Consider the following 24,077-nt stretch of genomic DNA (forward strand, 5'->3'; position numbering starts at 1 on the left):
AAGTGAAAAAAAAAAAAAGCACCATATTCTTAAATATAAGTATTTTTACATTCATAAAAATTCAAGACTTTTCATTTTGGTAGAGCACTTCAAAGAAATAAAAATTTGTAGTTCAGGTTGCATCATAATCATTCTATCTACATTTTAAATGCTCAGCAGCATACAATACAGAAATAATCACTACAATGTACATATGAACAAGAAGAAAAGTTACAGTGGATATGAACACTAATGTTTTTTAAAATGATGCACACATAACTATTTGTAAAGATATGTAACATGTGGTAACAGAAAAGAAAAAAGCCCTGCTAAACATTCAAATCCTTTTATCCTTTGTCCTGACTCCAACTAGACTTGTATTGGTGCAGCTGGAGTTACCTGGCACAAGGCTCAATGAAAACACACAAAGTCAACAGAATTTGTCCAACTGACAATAAAAAAAAAAATTATATACATAGTTCTTTGTAATGCATGTCTATGCACAGACATCCTTCAACTTAGCTAATGTTTAAGGATTTCGGTTTCTAAAATCGAATGGAAAAGCAGATCAGGAGATGGTAAATGCATTATACTGAACTTTGGAAAGGTCCAGCTATTAAAAATGCAGAGGTCCTCAGAACGTGTACCAGAAAGAAATACTAAAGGCACAGGAAATTAAAACCAAAGATCCTACACTATATGAAATCCCAGCTGCTCTTTCTGTAAGATAGATATTTGCCCAACAGTGGCTAATCTCAGTGCTTTCAACGAGCATACTGCAATTTGTACAAACTTCTAGGCCAGTCTAGGAAGAATTAGGGCCCAAGAGCCATAAAAGGTGCTTTTATTTTCTTTTTTATGTAATCGAGTAACACATGCCAGCCACCATGTGAATTAAGTTCCTACTGTACAAAATGCACCTCAATGTCAAAGCATCACACCTGATTAAAACAATTGCACAGTCCCACACAGATTCCCTGCGCTGTCATGGATTTCACCCAGGTTGTTCAGCTTTCAGTATCTCAGGATGCTTATGGCACATCTGATATTGGCACTTATTAAAACCCCCTTGAAAACAGTATGCCTTTTATTTCAAAAAAATGAATATATCTTTGCATAAATTTCAGAGAAAAGGTGGGTAGACTTGTACACTTATCATCTAATAAAATACAGAATATATATTTAAGCTTTACAAAGTTTTGCCTCTGAATTCATTGTATCATTTGAAGTGTTTGGATGGCATAGTTAAATTCGTAAGTAAGTACATAAGTAACCCTCTGTCACTACTATTGACATTTATTACTGATAATTCTCTAACAGCAGGTAATATAACTGGCTTTAACACACATTGACATAAACATAAAATGACAGATTTCAGGAACCTAACCAGCATTTGTTGTGCAGGAAAAAGGGTACTATCATTAACAGAATAGTTTCATCCAGGATAACAGGCAATGAAATCAAAGATACCTTGTAAGATTTTCCATTGCAGAATTAGGACTGGAATGCCACAAGAAGATCACTTCAGTTAACATGAATTATACAGAAATGTTTTATAACTCTTATCCCTCAGAATAAAAAGACTTATTTTCCCTTAAATATGTTTTGACTTACTTTCTTAAATCCAACTAGATAAAAATAATTCCTCTATCTAAAGGCATATCCAGAATGTACCAATGCAAATAAAGGTTTTGGAGGATTTTTTTCTACAAAGGAAGAAAAAACCAATAAGCTACCTCCAATAACAGATATCTTGTATTAACATGTACCATTATTATTTGCACAGAACAATTTACAGTATCAACAACTATGTTAAAAAATGACAACAACCATTTAATTCCACTGGTCTTGTGCTGTCTGCTGCTCTCAGCAAATACAGACATAAAGCAAACACGAGAACAAAATCAGGATTTGTTTCATTCATGGCTCCTGCGTAAGGACTAGCATGGCATGTCCTTTGCTCCTGCAAAGTCCCACTAAAGCATCTGGAATTTCAAGACTGCATATACAAATGCAGACCAAAATTAGCATAAAAATCTTCTGGCTTGTCCTGTTCTTACCCAGCCATTGACTAATAATGACTTTAACTATACGCACATATAAATAAGCTTTGCGCAGTTGGAGCAACCAAGAATAGCAAATGACTTTCCTTTAACTTCATTTTCTGTCTCATTAGTTAAGTGGACAGTTCCTGTGCTGCAGCTGGCCCCATCTCCCTTAGCAACATTTGCCCCGGCACATTTTTTTTTTATTTTTATCTAATTAATTTCTCTAACATGGGGGAAGAAATATTCATACAAACGAAAGGGGAAACTGTCAATACACAAAGTGCTGACACATCCATTAGGTAAATAAGATAGAAAATTTATTTTCTTTAATTATCTCCAGAAGTCTTAGCTAGCACTTGCTTTAGTCAGGAGTTTATTATATTGACAGCATCCCTTAGAAGGAAGATTCCAGTGCAGTACAGAAACTATTTTAACCAGTACATCAAAATCTCTACGGGCTAATGTCAGGCAGATGCAAACATGTAGACAGGCGTGCACACATACATTCTTTATGATGGCCTTGGGAGGGAGCGGGTTCTTCCTTGCACACCACAGAACAGCAGCAGTTTGCATCTTGGGAGCCTGGCTTGCCTGCTCTGTGGCATTAGCAACCATAGGAAAAAGTAAGTCTCTGCTTCCCACGCACCAAGATGTGTAAGGAATTTTAAAAGAGCTGCGTTTCACTGTAGGCTTGTAAAGGTGTAATACAAAAGCTTTACCTGAGTACTGCTGACTGGCTCCCACAGCAGTGGCATTTTTTGCAGCTGAGGATTTAAGAGTACTGGGCAAGCCAGATTAAGAATGTCCTCTGAGAGGACAATCACTGAAGAAGCTCTTGGCAGAGTTGTAGCTGATAAGGAAAAGCATCAGCTTCTCTGTTTCAAATACTTGTGGGATTAAAAACAACAGAACATATATTCATCTACTCAATTCTTTGGTTACTTATAAATAAAACCTTTGTTATGACATGTCTAAGAATTACTACATTGGATTCCTTTCAAGAATCTTATATTCTTGAAATTCTTGATTCTTAATTTCTCTTAAATTTGTAATATTTCAGACAAGAACATACAGTTCTTTTGTAATTTTTGGCATAAAAATGGGCCCAAGTTAAGTACAATTAAAACAGCAGATCCAACTGACATAGATGGCTCTTTCATTCAATGAATAGAGTTTCTGAAAATTATCAACAGCTCTAAGAACTGCCCTGAGAATTCTTATCCGTCCCATCAACCAAATATTTACTTAGCATATCATCTACTTTATATTAGTCTAATATGAAATCTGAGACTGTCTTTAATGGCATTTGTAAAACAATGGTGAATTGTGGAAGGAAGTGGCTATAACATGATCAGTTCTGGATGGATTAGGATATATTAAAAACCAGTATCCCATTGCCACCTACCCTATAATTTTTCCTTATCCTCTGTGTCCCATCCATTTTTAAGGACCCCAAATGGCTAGAACAGCGGTCCTTAAGACAACGGCAGTTGCAGTAAGAGGATGTGTGCGCTCGAACCTCAGTTAAGAGGTAGGTGCTTTACCTATTGCGTGCCTCTTACGTTTTCAGATTGCTGCTCCTAATTCTGAGCAGCCAGTAGAGGCCACTGGTGCAATAGCACACACCGATCCGCTCGGCACTGCCAGCACGGCAGGACCCTCTCCCAGTTCAAGAAGAAACGCATCAGGCTGAAAACCTCAGACCTGCTCCACGGTGGGATACCAGCCCATTGCAGGGTTCTCTGTCAACCAGCACTTCTCCTTCTGCCCTTCAACATTTAGGCACGCTACTCTTGCAACAACAGAAGTCGTTTAAGATTAAGAAGTGTGAACCTATTACTGTAAAAAAGAACAGGAGAGAGACAGAAGCAGCTTAACTAGTTTCTTTTTCTTTTTTTCTCTTTCTTTTTTTTTTTTTTTTTTTCCTTTTTTGGTGAAATTCCAGCTGTTACAGAAAGTAAGGTGCTTTTCACTGTCAACCAACACAGCTCTCAAGGGATCTAGAGTTTTTATATCTAACAACAGGGATTAATACCAATGATTAGTACCGGCAACAGGTTGCAACTCTCCATGACAAAGTCCAAGACAGTTCTTACTTTAGGGAAGTTATTTTTATAAATACATTCTTGCAAAATAACTTCATATTGTGGAATCCTTCATGGGACTTGAGCCTACTACTTGCTGAGAAAAAGTGTTAAAATAGCTGGTGCCTTTGACAGGTGACATGACTTTTATGTTGAAAGAAGAACGGTTTCCATTTTCACCAGCGGTAAAATAATTGTTCATCCAGCACTGCTGCAACAAGTTGGTTCTTTACATAAATTAGCATTTGGACATGCTACCCACATGAGTCGATTTGTGGATATAGGCTTGGCTTGTGAGAAACTGCTGTGCTAACATGTGTTTAAGGCTTAGTGAAGTGCTGAAATACTGTTTTGACAAGGATTTTTTCCAAAGCCTGGGCCTCTGGTTTTTTAACCTCCCCTTCCATCTGAAAAGAAGGCTGGGATTTTGTGCATTAATTTTTCTGAGGAGAAGCAACATGTAACAACTAATCTCAGAAATATCAGCTCTGGCACATGATAAAGGAGAAGAAAATTATGAGGGAAATAAATACAAGGAGGAAACCTTGATGACTGCTGTATGTATGTACCAAATTATCTAGTCAGGGACAAAATCTGGGCCCTTCTGAAATCAAAAGCACAATACTTGCTAAATCACATACGAATGTCACTGACAATACTGTGACCAACAGATTATTTCCCAGATGCTTTTGCAGAAAACAACATAGCTCACACACAGCACCTCTGAAAGGAAAGGAATTCACGTAAGTAGAGATCTTGAATAATATTTAGAGGGAATAAAAGCCTTTGAAGTATATTTACTGTTTGAGTTCTCTATGACTACTGATTAGTAAAGGCAAGCAATTATTTCTTTTTCCATAAATATGTGTTCCTCTACTTTTCACAAAGTATCAGATCTGTACAATTACCATTTGGTTTGCAAATACTTTCCAGGCCTGTCTGCAACTTCTCTCTTGTGGGAGTTACTTCTGTAGAAAGAAAAGAGCTATTAGATTGTGACCAAAACACGTAACAGAGATAAGGAGAAGGTACAAAAGGCACTTGGATTCACAATGCAGTGTCAAATATTCAGAACTTCTTGCAGGCAGTTCTAAAATTCTTCATATTTTGTTATGGCCAGTGATTTTGGATGACAGTTCAAACAATGCATCCAAATTTTCGCTTGCCAAAGGGTACTTCTCTTGTTTGTTTTTAAATTTAAATATTAATCTCCATGCTGTCAGTTATGAAATGATGAAGATGGATTAGCAGCTTGTCCAAAATATCAGCCAGGCCTTGTAGTAAACACTTTCAAGAGGCACAATGTTGGCAGACAGCTTTTGAAATTTCAGTCCACGAGTAAAACGTCAGTTAAAGGTTTAAAAGACTTGTATGTTTGCAGAGATTAACATTCACTTGTCCTCTCATGTGCAAGAAATTGATCACTTTCATTTGCATTTTCAGGTTCATCCACTTCTTCCACAGGGTTCTTTTCTTGCAACCCACTATTTTCTGAACAAGAATCATCATCTCCATCACTACGATGACCTTCAAGACTGTGTCTGATGCCATAAGCAAAGTAAATGAGGAAGCCTTCGAAAAGGAAAAAAAATATAAGTTAATAGGGTTTTCTGGCAAGTAGTGCATTGAAAAGTAGTTACTTATTACTCTTTGGTTGAACATATTTTCCAAAACAGGTTTCTTCTTCAGGTATCTTAATCAGAGCTCATGCTTCAGGTCTTCCCTGTTTCTATGGAAATTCCAGTGCATCATTTTTGTGTAATTAAATGCTCTAAAAGGTCATGGAAACTACTATCTCTAATTTATGTCTGGATGGAATTAATACAATTTTCCATATCTCAAAGGAAAATGTCTGATACACTGTGAAGAAACCTCTTACAAACAGGCTTCTGCACAATTTTATCTATATCTCTTAGGAAAAAAAGTTGTGGCTTATTTGAATTAGTCCTATAATTTTGATTCTTCCTATTACCTCAAAACTGTATTTACAGTTTTGACTGCATATAAATACTGCTTCTGAAGCACGTTCTTGTTTTGATCAGAAATATCAGCTTACTTTTAATAAAACACAGACTTTTTTTTTCAAATATTTAAAGGAAGAGAATCAAATGTTCTGAGATGGGATTCATGAGTCCTAACCTAAGAAGTGACTGAAATTAATAGAAGTACCTACCAAGTGCCATCCAGAAGCTAAACCTGATCCAAGTGTCTCCACTTAATTGCACCATCAAGTAAATATTTACCAGGATACTGAATGATGGCAAAAATGGCAAGAGTGGAACCTAAAAGGAAATATTTAATACAAATCTATTAAATAGAATTTCTTGCATGTCACACTTCAGTTATGCAACACAAACTAGAGGTGACATATCTAATCACTAAAAAATAATTGAAAAATTGTTTTTATTGGAATAAGGTGAAATTTTCTTTTTCACTGGGTTTAACCACCAGTTTCTATGTATCTTATATTTTTAAAATACATTATGTTTGATATATATTCTCTAAGGCTGTGTAGAAAACGTTCCAGTTTGTGCTGAACATATATACTAACGAATTCCTGTACCTACAGCTGAAAAATATTATATATTTATATATCTCACTTCTTTCTGAAATGTCCACCCAACTCCACCAGATTCCTTGACCTTCATCACTATATTTCATTATTTCCATTAAATACTCCATTAAATAACTGATCTTAGAACGTAAGCGAAAGCTCAAAATGCAAGGATTATACTCTGGGAGGTATGAACTGTATTGTGGTCCAAAGCGTTGCACACAACACAGACAAGTGTTTGTACACTAATCAGTTCCTGAATAGTTTTACAGTTTCTAAGTGCTGGATCTCAGCAATGCGCACTTTGAGGATGCCCCTAAAGGAATACCTAGAAGATCAGTGCTGTCAGATATGCTAGTTGTAATTGCAGCTGTTCACACCAACGTCAGTGGTACAGCCATTTTCTGCAGCCATGCTCCAAAGCATGTCACACATTCAATCTGTGGACAACAAACCCCTTTCTCTAGTCCTGAGAAGATCTGGACTGTACTGCACACGCTGCTGATTCAGCCATGACCGCCAGCTACCCTTACGTTCACCAAAAAACCTGCAATAGTGGCAGTGCAGCAAGGAAAAACTGCCTGAAAGAGGACCACCTCTCTCTTTCTCTGCCCCTCTCCCACTTACTAGAATCCATCCAAACCTCTTATTAGAGGATAACATAGAGAATATGTTATTCACCATAAAGGCCACTTTCTGCTGGTTCTGAGGCTGCCTTTGGATGAGGAGAATGGTAACTATGAAGGACGCCACCAACACAGCAAGAAGGCAAATACTCCAGGGCTCCCAGTTAGCAATGAAATGAATCCCGTATGTGGTGAGACCACTCAAGCCACAAACCAAGCAAGCTGTGTGAAAAACAAAATGATGGAAATAGGAAAGAGGTCTGCATTGAAGAGGAAGTGACTTTTAAGAACGATAGCAGATCTTCGGTATGAAAGGTCATCATGAAAAAATGTTTAATTAAAGGAAAATACGCTAGACTACAGATTAGATCCATCAAGAAGTATAAAAGCATTCTGCAGAATGACATGTTAATTATGACTGAAAGAAGGCGTGTTATCACTGGATTTTTAATTTTGTCTTTAATAAAATTCCATTATTTATGTTAATGCATTATATGAGTTTGGACAGCTGAATACTTACCTAAGAGACCCACTAAAAAGTTAACGGTGGTTGCAGTCTGCTCAGTAGGTAAACTGGATGGATTAATCAGGGACTGAAGACTGAAGTGATTCTCTTGTATCATATTTATCTGTGATTCACTTACTGCAGATTCCCTTTCAGATGCAGCCAAAGCTGCTTTTTCTGGAGAATATTTTGGTTGCTCATAGGTTAAACTGGGTTGGTACCTATGCATAAAAAACCAGGTTAATAAAAAGATTCAGCTTACTTTGGGATTTGAAGCAATATGACTCTAGGAATGTATTCAAATACTAAATTCTTTTCAGTAGAGATTTATAATTTCCCGATTTATAACTGCACTGCAACAGCATATATTATTGTTATTAATATGGTAACATGCTAGGGAAACAAACTATGGCAATTCACTTCTTTGCTGGGTTTGTTTGGGGAATTTTTGGGCAGTTTTTTAAGCTACATGAATGCGCCAATCGGTCACATAAATGACCAGTCTTGTACAAAAAGAGGTGACAGGGTCTGCTGGTCAATGGAAGGGAAAGGGTAGGGGAGCTTCTTTCTGACTTGCTTCCCATACTGTAAGAGGCCTACTAACAGGCATAAACTGAAATTTTACATATGCTCTGTTAGAATTTAAGTGTATTTTTAAAAATACATGTGTTAAGTCACTATGGGATAAAATAGTCTTCTCTTTTAAAGTGTGAATTATTGCAATGACAAATTTGAACTGAATTTAAGCTGTTATACTTTTCAAAGTTAATCAGTTAGCCTTAAGTAATAAAGACTTTTTAAGTTAAAAAGAGCAATGCATAATAAAGTGAGCTGTAGCTACCAATATATCAGTATTGTTCCATAGTTTTACAAACAGAACAGATACCAGAGTTTTACTGACAGGTATTTATAATCTCACTCATTGAGAGATAATATTTTCACTTTCTTCTAGGGCTACCACATCTTGAAACACTTGTCTGATCTTATGTTTCTGACTAGGGTAATACAAAGCAATTATTTGATCTTGTTCATCCTGCGGACTACTTAGAACATCTACACCTTTCACATATAGCCCTCACAATGTAATAGGCCTGATGTACAGCATAGATTGTATTTGTATCAAAATTGAATTTTGTACACAAGCTTACATCTAGTACCTTTGGGACTAATGCTTGGACCAATAAAACTTCTGGAAAATAAAAGGTGTCTAGATTTCACATGAAGCTTTGACTTGACTAACTGCTATACTGATATGACAATATACCATTGCTTTCTTTGATGGGTCACTGCTTCTTAGTAATCATTTATATGCATACAGCTAATTTTTAAACATTTAGCTATCTGGCAAAAATCATAGCCTGTAAATATCACTTCCTTTTATATATTGACAGAATAAAATACAGTAGAATACAAAGGATGTTTTTCACTCACCTAAGAATGAGGACACAGGTTGCCACAAGTGAATAAGCAAGAAGTGTACCAATAGACATCATGTCCACTAAAGCTTTTAGGTCAAACAAAAATGCCATTATAGCTAAAAAAGAAAAGAAAAAAAAATGCAAAAATTGTATGAGGCTGACACAGAATCTTAGAATTGTTTAGGTTGGAAAAGACCTTTATGATCGAGTCCAACCATAAGGGCTAATATTAATATTAAGACATATTAAGAGCTACGATTTTAAAATCCATCTGCAGTATAATTTTACATTGTTTGACTGACACCAATGTAAATGAAATCATGGTAGTCCTTCAGAACACATTTTTGAAGCCATCGCCAACATTCCCAAACCTAATTCCCTACAGTTGGGAATCTCATTTGTATAGATATGCACTGTTGAGCTGTACAGTCATGTTGCATAATCAAGTGACTCCTGTTGGACTTGTTTGGACATTAGTATTTGTACACATGGCTTTTTTAATTGGGACCACATTAAAAATACATTTTTACAAAATAAGGTTCAGATCCTGCAACAGAATCTCACCAAAGCTAAGAGGATGGATCCCACTGCAAATCTGCAGAAAAATGATCCAGCCCAGTAAGTCACCCATATGTGAAATTTCTGCTGAGCTGAGAAAGAGCTCTACGTAAAAAGGGCTTTCAGGAGTTGTCTCGAATAAAATGGTTTTGTGGAGTTTTCTAAATCGATTATCTCCCTAAAAAAAAAGTTAAGTTCAAGTGGTCTTCAGGAAAGGCCAGCAAAATCTCACAAGAACTAATATTCTTGAGATCACTGAAATCAGAAGCAGAAGCTTCCATGACACTGACAGTAATTATAGCAGTCTTTGTGTTTATAAAAGCTAATGCCACATTCTTTTTGAGATTCTGGCATGTCTACTTTTGTCTGTGCTGTTTGCACACAGACACAGATAACTCATCAATAAATTAGCACAAGCCATCACTAAATGAAAGGCTAATGCTAATTGATTTGAAATATATGTGGTCAAAGAACCTCTTAAAATATTTGTATTACTGAGATGCAGAAAAAAATCTAAAAATATTTAATCTTTCAAATCATCAGTAATCTTAACATCAAAAGAAACTATTAAACGTAGCCTTTATACACTGTACGTATATGCATGCACCATTTTTTCTATGTTCAGAAATACTTATAAATAACATTTATGTAACATGTTTGTTAATGTATGTGTACACAGGTGTATAAGTGCACAAACAAACACATATCTCTCTAGTATTTGATGCTGAAGGAGAAAGCAAAATGCGATTTGCTGAAAACAAGACTGCTGGGTCGCAGAAGTTTTATTTAATTTGTGAGTCTCCTTTTCCAATGAAGGAAGGAACACTATCCTGTTTTCTTTAATGATGGTGGACGTTCCTAAATCCAAGAGGTCATTTACAGGGTAGATTTCTGAATACCTCACTGCTTTGCATGCTCAGAAGAGCATAGGTAAGCAAAGCTGAGGAGGAACAGAACCTACTATAACCTCACATACAGTAGCTATATTTTTTAATCCTAGCTTTGAAACGCTACTTTGTAGCCCAGAATATTCTTTTGTATTAGAACCAAACTGAAAAATGCCTGTAAGTTTCTGACTAAGAGAAAAAAAGACACAGTATCGCTCTTCCACTTCTCTTAATTCTACTCCAAGAAACAACTGTAGATCAATTTATGGTGAAACCTTGGACTGACACCAAAAGATTTCTCTATGTGCTGAGTTTCGCAAGCATGATTACCACTTGTGAAAAGGTAAGTCACGGTAATAACATGTGACTATTACCTCAGCTGTAGTCTTGGCCTGGTAACTTTAATTAAGGGGCCAAACATCTAATCTTCTTAACATTTCTTAAAGCTATGAAACTATGCATGCTACGAATGAATAGAAAAGTCAGATAATATAAGCTGTTGCAGACATCTGTAATTATTCTGGCAAAACTATTTATGACCACAAGTTACCAATATGCATCTTTTTTTTTTAAAAAAAAAAAAAAAAGAAAAAAAGTAGAAGAAATTATTCGTTCTCCAGCAGTAGATAAAGCTGTCTTCAGGTGAGTTGTTGACACACCAAATTCCCCAAATTGTCTAAAAGCAGTCCAGGTGATGGCTGCTGCATAGCTATAGTCAGGGCTGTATAACTATATTGATCAGTTTACCAGCTGGGTAATATGGTTTTCTTTCTCCTCATCATTACTGTGATTTCAGATAAAGATGTTCATTTCATCCCACAGAACTGCACTTCCAAATTATTATAGGGGAATATGTCAATATTATAAATTCAAACAATATATAATAAGTCAAAACAATAACAGTAAGTCTAAGCAATTTATGTGCACTCTGACAAAAGAAAAAGGGAACTGATAATAATGTTTCATGTGGGAGTTATCTGGACAATGACTGTGCCTTCCCACATTATTGTCAAGTAGATGGTGTGAGTGGTTCCATTCTTGTGGCATCTGAGGATGGCCCTGACTACAAAAAACAATATTTCAGTCTCAGTTCTGAACCTCTTATTTGATATCAATTTTAGCCAGGGTTACTAAATCTTATAAGGCATGTATTTCGTATTTGAATTACTTTTAAGACTTTTTTGTTTTGCCTTTGGGTAAATACTTCTAGAGCCTCCAGTTTTCCTGGGTAATCAGTCATCCCACGGAAATAACAGTGAAATTTGGGCACTGTGACACCTACCTCTGCAAGAAGTATGGACAAAAGTGAAACAGATGTATGTTAAGAACTTATATTTGTGAAACATTAAGAGTCAGCAACAACTCCCAAAATGCTGTTTTGCTAAAATATACGTGGGCATGTATGTACATACATACACGTGCATACACACACAACCCCCCAACACATGCACATATCCCTCAACCACAATTTGGTAAGCCTATACAAAACCAGAATAATTTTCTTTAGAAGAAAATTTAAAACTCTTGATATGTTACACAAAAATTGATTCTGCTACAAATGTAGAATTTTTTTTTCATGTCTCATCATAAAACACATGACAGTTATTTTCCCCCCTTATAGATGTGATAAATATACAGTGTACATCAGACAAGGAAACCCTGTAAGTAGAGCATCAGCCTAAGGGACCCAGATTAAGTAACAAGCTTCATCATCATACAAGGGGCCAATATTAAAAGAAAAAAAAAAAAAATCATTTTTAATTCTGTGACATTAAGGACATCACCACCACCATGATTGGCATGATCTGGAGTTCTTAACACCCTTTGATTTCTCAGTAATTTTATTCCCATTGTACATGCAAGGGAAGTTAACAAGCAGCCCTTTTCAAAAATATAAAGTAGCATGCATGTGCACAGAAGGTTTAAATCTCAGTTTTAAGTAACGTGGGCTTTGAGAGCTTACCAGAGATGACCCCTGCTGTCAAGGTGGCAGAAACTGGTGCCTGCCTCTTACTCACTTTGGCAAGAAAACTAAAGAGTAAACCATCGCGTGCCATGGCAAACAGAATTCGGGGCAAAGGGAACATAGAGCCGAGAAGACTAGAACAGAAAAATGTATAGTTCAAATATAGGTTATTAAAAGCACAATGCTTTACTGGCAAACCCAACTACACAAAAAGAAAGCTTGGAAGAGTTAATGGGTTTAGATATAGTTTTGGTTTAGGCTCTGTGTTTCTGCTCTTGTTTTTTTGTTTTGTTGACTGATGTTCTTGGGTTTGGGTTGTTTATTTTGAACCTAGGCTTTGAAAGCCCTTGTGATTAACCAACATATACAAAATCTGTGGTAAGGAAAAGTTTTACTCGTAGCCTACTTTACCTGGCAACAATCAGATTGGAACATTTCAGTCCAAAGCAAATCAAAGCTGCACAACAGTGGTGTATTTCCATATATGCAACATGTTTAGCAGTGCACCTTTCTTTACAAGGATCAACTCTTAGTCTCACCTGCTACTGCACCAGACGATAGAGTAGCAACTAGTGGGGTCTTCGTTTTGGAATTGATTTGAGCTAGACATTTGAAAAGCAACCCATCCTTCGCCATAGCATAGATTACACGTGGCATTGGGAAAATGGATCCAAGAAGACTGAGTAAAAAGCAAACACATGCAACATGGCAAACACAGTTCATGCAGAGTTGTATCACGAACAAGATAAACAATGTTAATTAATGGCATGTATAGAAACAAAATTTATGATTGTAAGACAAAACCAGAAAGCCCCATAGTCCAAGATACTACAGATCAGACACAAACAGGAAATTTCTTTTTCGCTGTAATGTTGTTGCCCTTTTTTTTAAAAAAAAATTAATTTAGGTAATGGAATTGCTTCATTAGAGATAATTAAGATTAGCAAAGTAACTCTTGTCATCGCTGTAGTTCTTGGATATTAGTGGACCAGGAACGTGTTCCAGGTCACACTAACTAGGCACTTAAGCTTTAGTATTCCTGGAGAAGGTCTGTCAGTCAGCAGCAGCAAATCAATAAGCATTAGCAGCATCTCTTACACTCTGTGTTTCCATGTGAGGCTGCTGATTAACAGTAATTCAAAGTAAGCACCATACAGTTATACGCGGGTGTATTATTTCTTGCCATTAAAGCATCTCTAGCCAAGCTTCACTAAGATTGTTTCTTTTTTTTTTTTTTTTTTGGAAGAAGTAAAGATAATTAATTTAGATTTATTATTAGCAGAACACAGAAAGCTTTTAAACTGTTGATAACTTGAAGCTCTTTTTAAACATACTTCTTAAATTAGGTGGTTTCTTTCCCTGAAAGCAAAATAATTGTAATTAAGAAAACCAAAACCATTGAAAGGACCAAAGGCAAAATCATAGCCAGTATAACCTCTGCAGCAAGCACACTAGTTTTTTTTATCAGATGAATGGTTGCCTTTCTTACTTTAGGGAATAGACTATATCACTTACAGAAGGCACAGCTTTTACATACCACAGATGTTAAGTACCTCCAGTAATGCTCATGAGACACAAGCATTAAGGTTAGACACGTGAGGGAAGCTTCATTGCACATGAACTGATTTTGATGAATGAATGTCCCTTACAAAAAAGAATGTTTCCTGAATCAGGGTGACAACTGATTTTTCAAATAAGGATACTGTTAAAATCCACTGCCAAATTTTTTGCTCTTGTGGCTTTGTAAAATCTATTTATCCTACCTCTTTTTAAGTGCATTCACATAAATAATGGAAATGTTAACAAATATCTTTACCCTGGGGAAATAAGTTTACGACATAACATTATAAGAGGTAACAAAAGCAATGATCCCAACTTTTGTCTTAATTATACCTCTAAACTGAGGAATATGAAACACAATTTTCTTTGTTTCGTTCGAAACTGACATCAGTCAAGAGACTGAAAGACTAACCTTTCCCTAGGAGTAAATATAATTCTTCAGAATACACTGGAAAAAGAGACGAACAGTTCAAATTTCTGAAAAAGCATTTTACCATCTTAGTTCATTTTGTTTTCCAGTATTAACTTTTTAATCTAGTTTCTGCTTATGTATTACTTTTACTGTTTACCAATATAGAGGAAAAATTAGGTAAAACCTCCAAACTGAGGGGACCATGAGAAGTAGAGAGAAAATATAATCGCAGAATGAAATGTGTAACTATGACATTCTTCAGTCAGCCCTACAACTCTTTTAATGTCATTCTGGAACTTTTCCTTTTTCTATCCCATCCTACATCAGAATGTTCATTTTCTTTAAACCATTGTCCACAGTCAGTATGCTCATCTTCTTCAGGTTAATTCTTACAGGGTTATCTCGGACTGCTGATAGCATTAGTGCTTCAACAGGCATGTCGTTTCCCTTTGTTGGAAGGCAGCTGGTATTCTTACCGCTGAAGCTTGTGTAAATGACTCCTTACCTACATAAGCTCAGGTAGAAGATTGGCATCAGCATTCTTCTACACCAAAATTAAAGTATCAAGCAATTTTCTATTCTATGAAAGTGTTTATATCACATTACAATTGGGGTGTAATATAAATGAACACATACTAATATATCTCGTGCCCTCCTTGATCTTTTTAATCAAAGTAACACGGTAAATAAAGTTACATCCACAGTTTCACAAACGGGAATAAAAGAGAATATTTTCACAGCTACAATCTACATCTCAAATACCCACACAGAAACCACAGGAAGGGATGATGTCAGAAAACAGACTGGCTACTGGAGGAAAACAGAGACAGGCAATGAAGATGAGGAGTGGATTTTGCCTGTAAATACACAGAGCTCGTAAAGCTGCTGAGTCATTGGGAGTGAACAGCAAGAAAGGACAAAATGGGTGAGGTTTATTTTATCAGTTAATAAAGATAACTTGCAGGTCATATGTCTGAAAATATATATTTTAATAAAAACCTTTTTGGAAAGAAGCCAACGAGGTAGAGTTCAATAACAGTACAGTTTAAAAAAGGAACTTAAATTAATGCACCTACTGTGATCAAGACTTGCTTAGGTCTAAAACATGCTTATACTTATTGCTAATCTTTCGCATGAACTGAGCCTTTAAAATGAACTCATGAACATATATTTAAATGTCACATATTATCTATCAGCTTTTACCAATAAAATTAGTATTTCAATGTCTTTACCTTGTAGACAAAGCACAGAGGGATCCCACTGCTACAACATATTTTGCAGGACCCCATCCAACAAATTCAAATGCTACTGGCAGAGGACTTTTCTCATCTAGTAGATAGTATGGCATCATAAGTGTCAGTGCAGCTGAAACCCCAAAATAGGCCATGAAGCAGACAAGCAGGGACACCACAATTCCTATGGGTATGGCTTTCTGAGGATTCTTGACCTCTTCTCCTGAAAAAAGGAAAAAAAAACACCCCACCAAAAATTCTTACTCATTTCCACCTTCAGCTTTAAAACATAACATCAAAGACAAATCATTTATTAATCTAAGCCATGGGAATCATATTTGTAATAGGAGTTTTTAAAATCTGTACAAGATAAGCTCAGTGACACAGAACAAAACTCAGTATTTTGTTACCAGAAGTAACATTTAAAAACAGAGGTAAACTAAAGGTCATAAAATACATTCTATATTTAGAGTACCCAAAGCCCATCATTTCTAGTCATTTACCCACAATTTATAAGTACAATGTACTCATTCCCTATCAGCCATATACAAGCCAAGAGATAACTCATCTCAGAGAACTGTAAAAGTAGGCAGGCGGTTAACGTGATTTGGGCTGAAAAAATTGTATAGTAAGCACTTCTCAGACTTAGAAAGCAATAATTAACTTTTTCAGAACAGGAATAAAATCTCCTTCTCCCAGAATGATAGCCACATTCAGACTCATTCTACATGGACTGAAGGAGATTTAGGAGAAAGCAAAGGAAGAATAGTGGACAGATGATTATGTTGTTTGTGGGTTTTTTTTTTACAAAAAAGGCATGTTGTACATATATACTTATACATATAGACACACACATAAATACTATACCAGTTGTTGCAATGCAATCAAATCCTACAAAAGCATAAAAACAGGTTGCAGCACCAGCCAATGTTCCTGTGAAACCATATGGCATAAAGCCACCGCTCCCGTATATACTTGTCACATTCTCACAGGATGAGCAATTCCTATAAAGAACAAAAATACAGCAGAAAAATCACTTTTTGAAAATTCTTATTATTGGTAGGACAAACACATGCATCCTCCTCCCCTACCATTCTGGAAAAGCATGTTAAAATGCTCTCGTCGAGACATTTCCGTTTTACAAAACTGTAGGAGAAGACATTTTTATGTCGAAGCTTGTAAGAAAGACAAAAATAACAGTAAATGGAAGAATACCCGAATCATGTAACTATCATCTTACTCACTCTGCAGTTTGTGGCAAAACATATTGAAACACTAATGGTGTAGGCAACTCTTGCTGTCATACTCACATATTACAGTTAATACACGGCTTAAGGACAAGAAGTACCTCTCAAAGGGCCGTGGACAACAGTATAGAAATAACGTGATTTTTTAAAGGAAACTAAAAACAAGAAAATAAAAAACTATTTTTAAGGGAATAAAAAGTTTATAATTCCCAGCAACAGAGCTATTAGTTGATATATCACCTGCAATACCACTAAGACAAGTATAACAGAAAATTGCTTGGAATATGAGAAAGTAAAATGATTAAAAAAATGTAATTACTCTGTTATTGCAGTAAGGTTCATGAGATATTCTTCACTTATTTTCCAGTTGCCAGCATCTCCTTTCACAAAACCAGAAACCATAACGAAGAGTAGGACCAAGATGTTAATAGCAGTGAAAATTTTATTGACCCATGCAGATTCTTTTACTCCAAAAGATAAAAGACCTATAAAATAAAAATATTTTATAGATGTGAATGGTCCCTTAAACTAATTGGCATTTTAAAGAATATATACATGGAGGTACTGTGAATAGTACTAAAAAATTAGCACTAGATTTTATTCTTTTAAAAAGCAGTAGCACAAATTTACTAGACTCTTTGACAGCATGGCAGTAGGCAAGTGTGTTAGAAACCACAAAACAGCAACCTTCTTTAATCGTGTTCTTTAAGTATTTAAAAAGTATTTTCAGCAATTGTTACTGCTTTTCTGAGGTTCTAATTCATATCTCTAATTTATGCGATGGAGCAAAAATAGTTACAAGAATTCTATGCTTAGTAAAAATGGATTAGTAGAATCTACTCCTTACAGAACAATTACTCATTAGATTAATAAAATAAGCAAAGCTATTAGATTAATAACATAATCTGTTCACTCTAAGTTTTTCAGGGCATATCAGTCACAGAGTAATAGTCCTATTTCCTAGCTTATTAATAAAACCTTTAAAAGAAATGCATGCTGCCTATTCGTAACACTGATTCACAGAGATTCTGGGGAACAGTCTGACAAAATGAAATCATAGAATCATAGAATGCATTGGGATGGAAGGGTCCCCCAAAGGTCATCTAGTCCAAGCCCACTGCAGTAAGAAGGGACATCTACACATGCCTTAGGTTGCAGAGTACTGCATTTAAACATCCTAATTTATTCCATCAGAATCCTACTGTGTCATTAGATTTTTGTAACAACTCTAAGTGATTAACAGTTTAATGGAAGAGCAGGCAATGAGCAGATCAGGAAAAATTACATGCAATGGGAAAGCCTCCACAGGTTCTTTGCACTCCAAGCATTTCCACTATCACATACATGCTTTCCCTCATTATTTAGAGATTAAGTCTGAAAATTTTAAGCCTCTCAAGATACCATCTAAAGAATTTCTGACTCCACTAATGAAACATTTGTTATCTTATCATAACACAGAAGTTATTATGGCATTTTTATTGGAAATACGTGTATGCTTTCTTTAGTTCAGTTTTTCCCAAAAAGGCAGTGTGTCAATCAGCCTGATGCAGCATGACACATAGTATGTATATTTTTTAAAGTCTTTTCTGTAGGAAAAAAAAAAAATCCCCAAACCAGATTTCTGTGTACATTCCCTCGTGCTTAGCACACACAACATTTTCTGTGAAACATCATCTGCTACTCCTATGATTCAGCTTTGCACAGCTCAGAATCCAATTACTGTATCATGCTCAGCCTACGCAGCCCTGAGCCATCCCCACTGCCCTTCCTCCATGCAGCAGTGAATTCTGCCCAGTTCATTCACTGGTGGTTTGACTGCTTACCTGGAGCGGTAATTTGCAGCATGAGCGCAAGAGATGTGAAGAAGGAATGATGGTGGGAACGAAAAGACAGGACACAAATGAAAATGCAGGAGCAGTGACAAAGCACAGAGAAATATTTCCTTTTCTATCAAAAATCTCTGCTTCTTATGTTAGGAAGCAGCAATGGCAATGGAGAAAACACAAAAGGTGGCAGCATCTATACCAGCATTTTATAGTTTCGTTTGTGGAGTTTCACTGCTCTGCTTTTCAAAATGTCATTTTGCCTCCTTCCTTTGGAAGAGGTGAAACTGAAAGGTCTGTTCCAGCTATATACCAAAGTCATTCCCATCCCTCCTTGAAGACATAAGGGTCTGAACTGGTCCCATAGGCAACTCTGAGCCACAAACATGGCAGGATGCTGGACTAAACCTTGTCTAGTAAAGTCCCTGATCTTCCTAAGTGTGGGAACTCATCTTTTTATGTACAGAGATCTAATAAAATGCACTGGTCACTCCTTCTGCCATTAGGACTTGAACAGAAATTATTTCCTAAGTACTGAGTCCAAAAAGCCACTCATAGCAGAATAAGAGAACAGGAGGTTATACTCATATAACTTAAAAGTTTGACTTTCCAGAGAACAAAAGCTCTTGCTTTTGTTTGATCTAAAGAGAGGCTGAGCATGACAAATATTTGAGATATGGGCAAGACCTCTACTGAATACTGAAATGCTTCTAGTATTGGCTAAAAACAAACTATACACTACAGAATACACTTACCAATTCCTTCACTCCTGGTTGCAGTAAAAACATTTCCTTTTGGAAAGGAATTGTTAAATGCAAACGTGCAAATAAGTTGTAGTATTTTGAGCTTTCTGATCCCTCGAAAAGCATATAGTTGGTGTCAGTTTTTGTGATTTAAGAACATGATACAGGAGTAAAGATGAAAATGAAACAGAACTGAGTGGAGTAAACATGAAAGGTTTAGTCAGGTTTAAACCTGTCTGTTGGGCCTTGGAGTGCCCTTTAGCTCAAACAAGTTCTAGGCAAAACAACTCCTTTGAAGACTCAGAAAGCAGAAAGTTATTTCATGCTGAACAAGTTAACAGTTTAGAGGGGAAAAAAATCCCCTTACAAATACCCACCACATGCACAATATGTGATTTAAGGAGAGCATGTCACCAAACTACAGAGCTTAACCTCAAGATTCCTCTGAAAGCATTTACCAGTGATAAAGCCATAAAAAGCACACTGAATTGTATAATTTTCCTGTTATCATCAATCTGTATCATGTGTTTAATAAAAAGGGTACTGATAAGTGATTATGTCATGTCTCAGCTTCAACAAAAAAAGAGGGTACACATGAAAATTTGATTCTAACATTTAATTCCCAGAGTTATTGTGTCAATAAGCAATATTGACACAAAACGCATCTGAACTTATTTAATGTTATTAAGGTATTTCTGGTAAGACACAAACTACAATTTAGCATTTTCATCTGTAAGAAACACTCTGACATTACAACCACCATAAATGAAGCCATAAATTGTCTTACCTGATAGGAGTAATATAAGGAATACAGCAAAGAAGTCAGGATACTCTGCTAGCCCAGAGTAATTGATTTTGAAGTAGGTTCTGAAGAAATGACCAATCTGTTTTCCAAGAAGTTCATCAAAGGTACCACTCCAGGCTCTTGCTACACTTGATGTACCTTCATAAAATACATGCATGTTTAGGATTTTGCATATGTACAATGGGGTATAGTTACTTCTACCAAAAAAAAAAGTAGAACTAAGCATATTGCTACTTGCATTTAAAAAAGCAGAGCTTGTGTTAAAACAGTGATTTTGTTTTGCTGAGGAATTTTAACATTTTAGAATTCTTCTACATAGTTAAATGGCAACATATTATTCTACAACTAAAACATACAAATTTGTAACTCATTTATTCCCCAAATATTGCAGAAATTATTTCTGTAGCCTTTATATCTGATGTCGTTCTGGAAGACACTTATTTCTAAAGTTACAGTATGGCATATGTTAAACACTATAAAGCAATATAAGAAAGCAGTTTAAGAAAGAACGTGAAGGAAAGTTTGTCTACCTGGAATTAAAGCAAAAAAATCACTAGCAAGATGTATTTTGCTAGAGTTAGCATTTAAGATTAATACTCTTCTCTGGTAAAGAGGTGCACGTGGCCACGGCTAAATACAACCTCATTTTTACAACTCTCCTATGATGAAATACACTTCAATACATTACTTGGGCATACTGATTTTGTAGTGATTTGGGCAACAGTCCTGTAGTTAGGTATACATATACAGCTAGGCATGCTTATACACAATATCATGGATACTTGGAGCACATACCTCTGGAAGAAAACATTTTTGAACCAAAAAATAACATCTCTGCTAAAGCACTGAAATAGTTGTTTGAATATCTGCCATATAAGCATTGATTTTATTCACATCTGGTCAAATTTTTATTTTATGGGATTACGTGATAAGACACTGTTTATATAGCATGACATTATAGTAACAAGTTAGGACTTAAACATCATGCCTTTCTTGAAGTGAGAGATGGGGTACCTGCAAATGTCCTTGCTGTATATTATTCAGAAAAAAAAGCCCCAAACTTACTGATGTTACTGAAATTATTCTTGCTGACCAAAGACAGCAATGAAATCCTGTTTATTCCTGTGCATCATCACTGAACTGTCTGACACAATTTTCATACAAGGTAATCAGTTCATGCTGCTGGAGACACATTGTTTACAAAAGCGTCTTGCAAAAAAACTTTTTGCAGTGGCGATGCACAGGAGGATATAACCTAACCAAATTACTTTGGTTACTTCATCTCAGCAGGAGTAAAAAGCAATAGTAGCTAAGTATAGAGACAGAAAAGCAAGACAGAATCCAAAGCTATATCTTATATTTGCTGTCTCAGAAACCAACCCTTGAGACCTGTGTTTTTTCTTAATCTTACCTATAACATATGATAAAATGAGATTCCAACCAGTGATAAAAGCCCACAGTTCACCAACTGTTACGTAAGTATACAAATATGCAGAACCAGTCTTGGGAACACGAGCACCAAACTCAGCATAGCAGAGACCTGCCATCACAGATGCCAGCGCAGCAATGAGGAAAGAAACAACGATGCTAGGTCCAGAATCAGATTTGGCTACTTCTCCAGCAAGGACATATACACCAGCTCCAAGGGTACTTCCTACTCCCAGCGCTATAAGGTCCACTGTTGATAAGCATCGGCACAACTTTGAGTCCTCGAGATTTTCACCACTGACATTCTTCTTCCGCACCAGACACCGAACGAAGGACAAAGCTGGTCCACAGGGCAACATGGTGGATGTAGAGCTCTGAAATAAAAGAAATCATTATGGTACATTAAGGGTAGCATAGACACTGGTGAAAAACCATGAAAAAACATATTTGCATAAAGAATTTTAATTTGTGTAAAGAACATCTACTAATTAATATGTTTACACTCTTCTGTGACATTAAATAAGCTGGCATGTGCTTTCTCCTCAGGAAACAAATTAGCGATTCAATATCCCTAATTTTGTATTTAGCACTTGTTTCCCCAGGGAAAGATACCCATTATCTTTACTACACTGTTGTAAAAAAGAAGAAATTGTTGCTATTTATTTGCTAATTGCCACTTCTTAACCATTTCTAAAACAGAATCAGAACAGACGTCTATTATCTTATATATCATAAGGACTGTTAAGATGAGGGTCAACATGAACACAAACAAGGATTTTTAAGATCTAAAACTCCAACGCTAAGGCTATAAACAGCAAAAGCTTTAAAATACAGCATTCTGACAGAGCCAGCGCAATCTCCTTTTGGCTTCAAATACATGGCTTTTTCCTTTAGAATTTGCTTCAGTAAAAACTGCTTGAAAGCAGATAAAAATAGTGTTTCTACTCCCTCTCACACTAATGAATTTTCCCAGAACTAATTATGTTTACAAGAAGTCTTGTACAACTCTGCCTGACAACCATCTATCAAAACCTGATGGGATCACTGCTCATCCCATGCCAGCTGCAATTCTTCAATATTCTGAGTGCACATCACAGTGTGGGGCATGATCAGCTCTTGCACATGAGCTCAGATTTTGTGACCAGCTATGTCCTGGCAGCCAGCAGGTGGGCAGCACTTCTCTGGCCTGTGGTACCAGTGCCCGCTAGGAGAAACAGCAGTGAGCCTGCTTCCCAGCTCAAAAAAATGGTAGCTGAGGGTCCAAAGCTTTTGCTTGGGAGGCAGGACATGGGCATCCCATAGAAATTAATATCTCGAGGAGGCAACATTAATGTACAAGTTCTGCCTTTCTTTGCATGTTTTTTTGAATTGTATTGTTGATGACCAGGAGTTTGGTAAGAATTAAGCGATACCATCTGCCATCTCCTCAAACTGATGTTTGTTTTTGCAACTCCTACCATAAATATCTATACTCTGCTCATGATTTTTTACACAGAACCCTTCTGAGAACTGAGAATATTTTGCCATTGAGACAAACACATTTTTCTGGTAGATTCCTCCCCGATCTATGTCAGTTTCCTAGACCAGTAAAGGGCATTTCTACTCATAATAGTTCAATCCACTAACAGCAATGACTTTGCATTGAGATGGATATCTCCCTGTTCCTGTACTAGCTCAGACATGCCGCTTCTGTCTTCAAAGAGCATTATTAAAAAAAATAAAAGGTCACCATTCCCTTTCAAGGAAAGGTAAGTTGAAAAAGGATAGTGAATAAAATTGAATAGATCTGGGCAGTGATGCTTAATGCCCATTAGAAAGGTGGTAGCTGCTCCAGGACAGTGGAAGGAGGCAAGACAGGAAAGTTTCCAAAGCTATGTTGCAATTAGGCAGTCCTTTCAGCCCACCAGACTCCCAGAGAGAAGTATCTGGCCATGGTACGTAGACTTCATCCACTGAGATTTCACGCATCATCTTCAGAACCAAGATGATGTGCATGTTGGCAGGAAGAAGAGATCCACACGCTCTTCTGCAGGGAATCAACATTGAACTGCTCAGGCAAAATCCGCTGCTGTAGCTCCTAAACTCTTCAGTAAGAGCAGCCGGAGGCTGAGGCACTCCACTCCTCCAAAGCCAGGTTTGTCTATCCTGGGCTATACTTTGACAAGTATTCCCAAGGCCACTATGGTTTTTTTCCATAATGAC

The 24,077-nt window shown here is 36.4% G+C and overlaps 1 protein-coding gene across 2 annotated transcripts; it reads right to left on the minus strand.

Moving 5' to 3' along the window:
- Positions 1-5,495: 5,495 nt before the first annotated feature.
- On the minus strand, positions 5,496-22,234 carry SLC7A2 (solute carrier family 7 member 2). Of its 2 annotated transcripts, none has more exons than XM_009952398.2 (11): positions 21,859-22,234; positions 20,430-20,585; positions 17,396-17,561; positions 16,697-16,833; positions 15,830-16,052; positions 12,623-12,759; positions 9,228-9,330; positions 7,812-8,017; positions 7,347-7,513; positions 6,285-6,393; positions 5,496-5,683 (listed from the first exon to the last, which is right to left on the minus strand). In XM_009952398.2, the coding sequence occupies exons 1-11, from the start codon at positions 22,232-22,234 to the stop codon at positions 5,496-5,498; spliced, it is 1,968 nt and encodes a 655-aa protein (XP_009950700.1). The 2 variants fall into 2 exon arrangements, with proteins under 2 accessions (XP_009950700.1, XP_009950692.1); XM_009952390.2 differs by lacking the exon at positions 12,623-12,759 and adding an exon at positions 13,165-13,304.
- Positions 22,235-24,077: the final 1,843 nt, after the last annotated feature.

The sequence above is a fragment of the Leptosomus discolor genome, chromosome 4 (assembly GCF_034619465.1).
Source record: "Leptosomus discolor isolate bLepDis1 chromosome 4, bLepDis1.hap2, whole genome shotgun sequence".
NCBI lineage: Eukaryota > Metazoa > Chordata > Aves > Leptosomiformes > Leptosomidae > Leptosomus > Leptosomus discolor.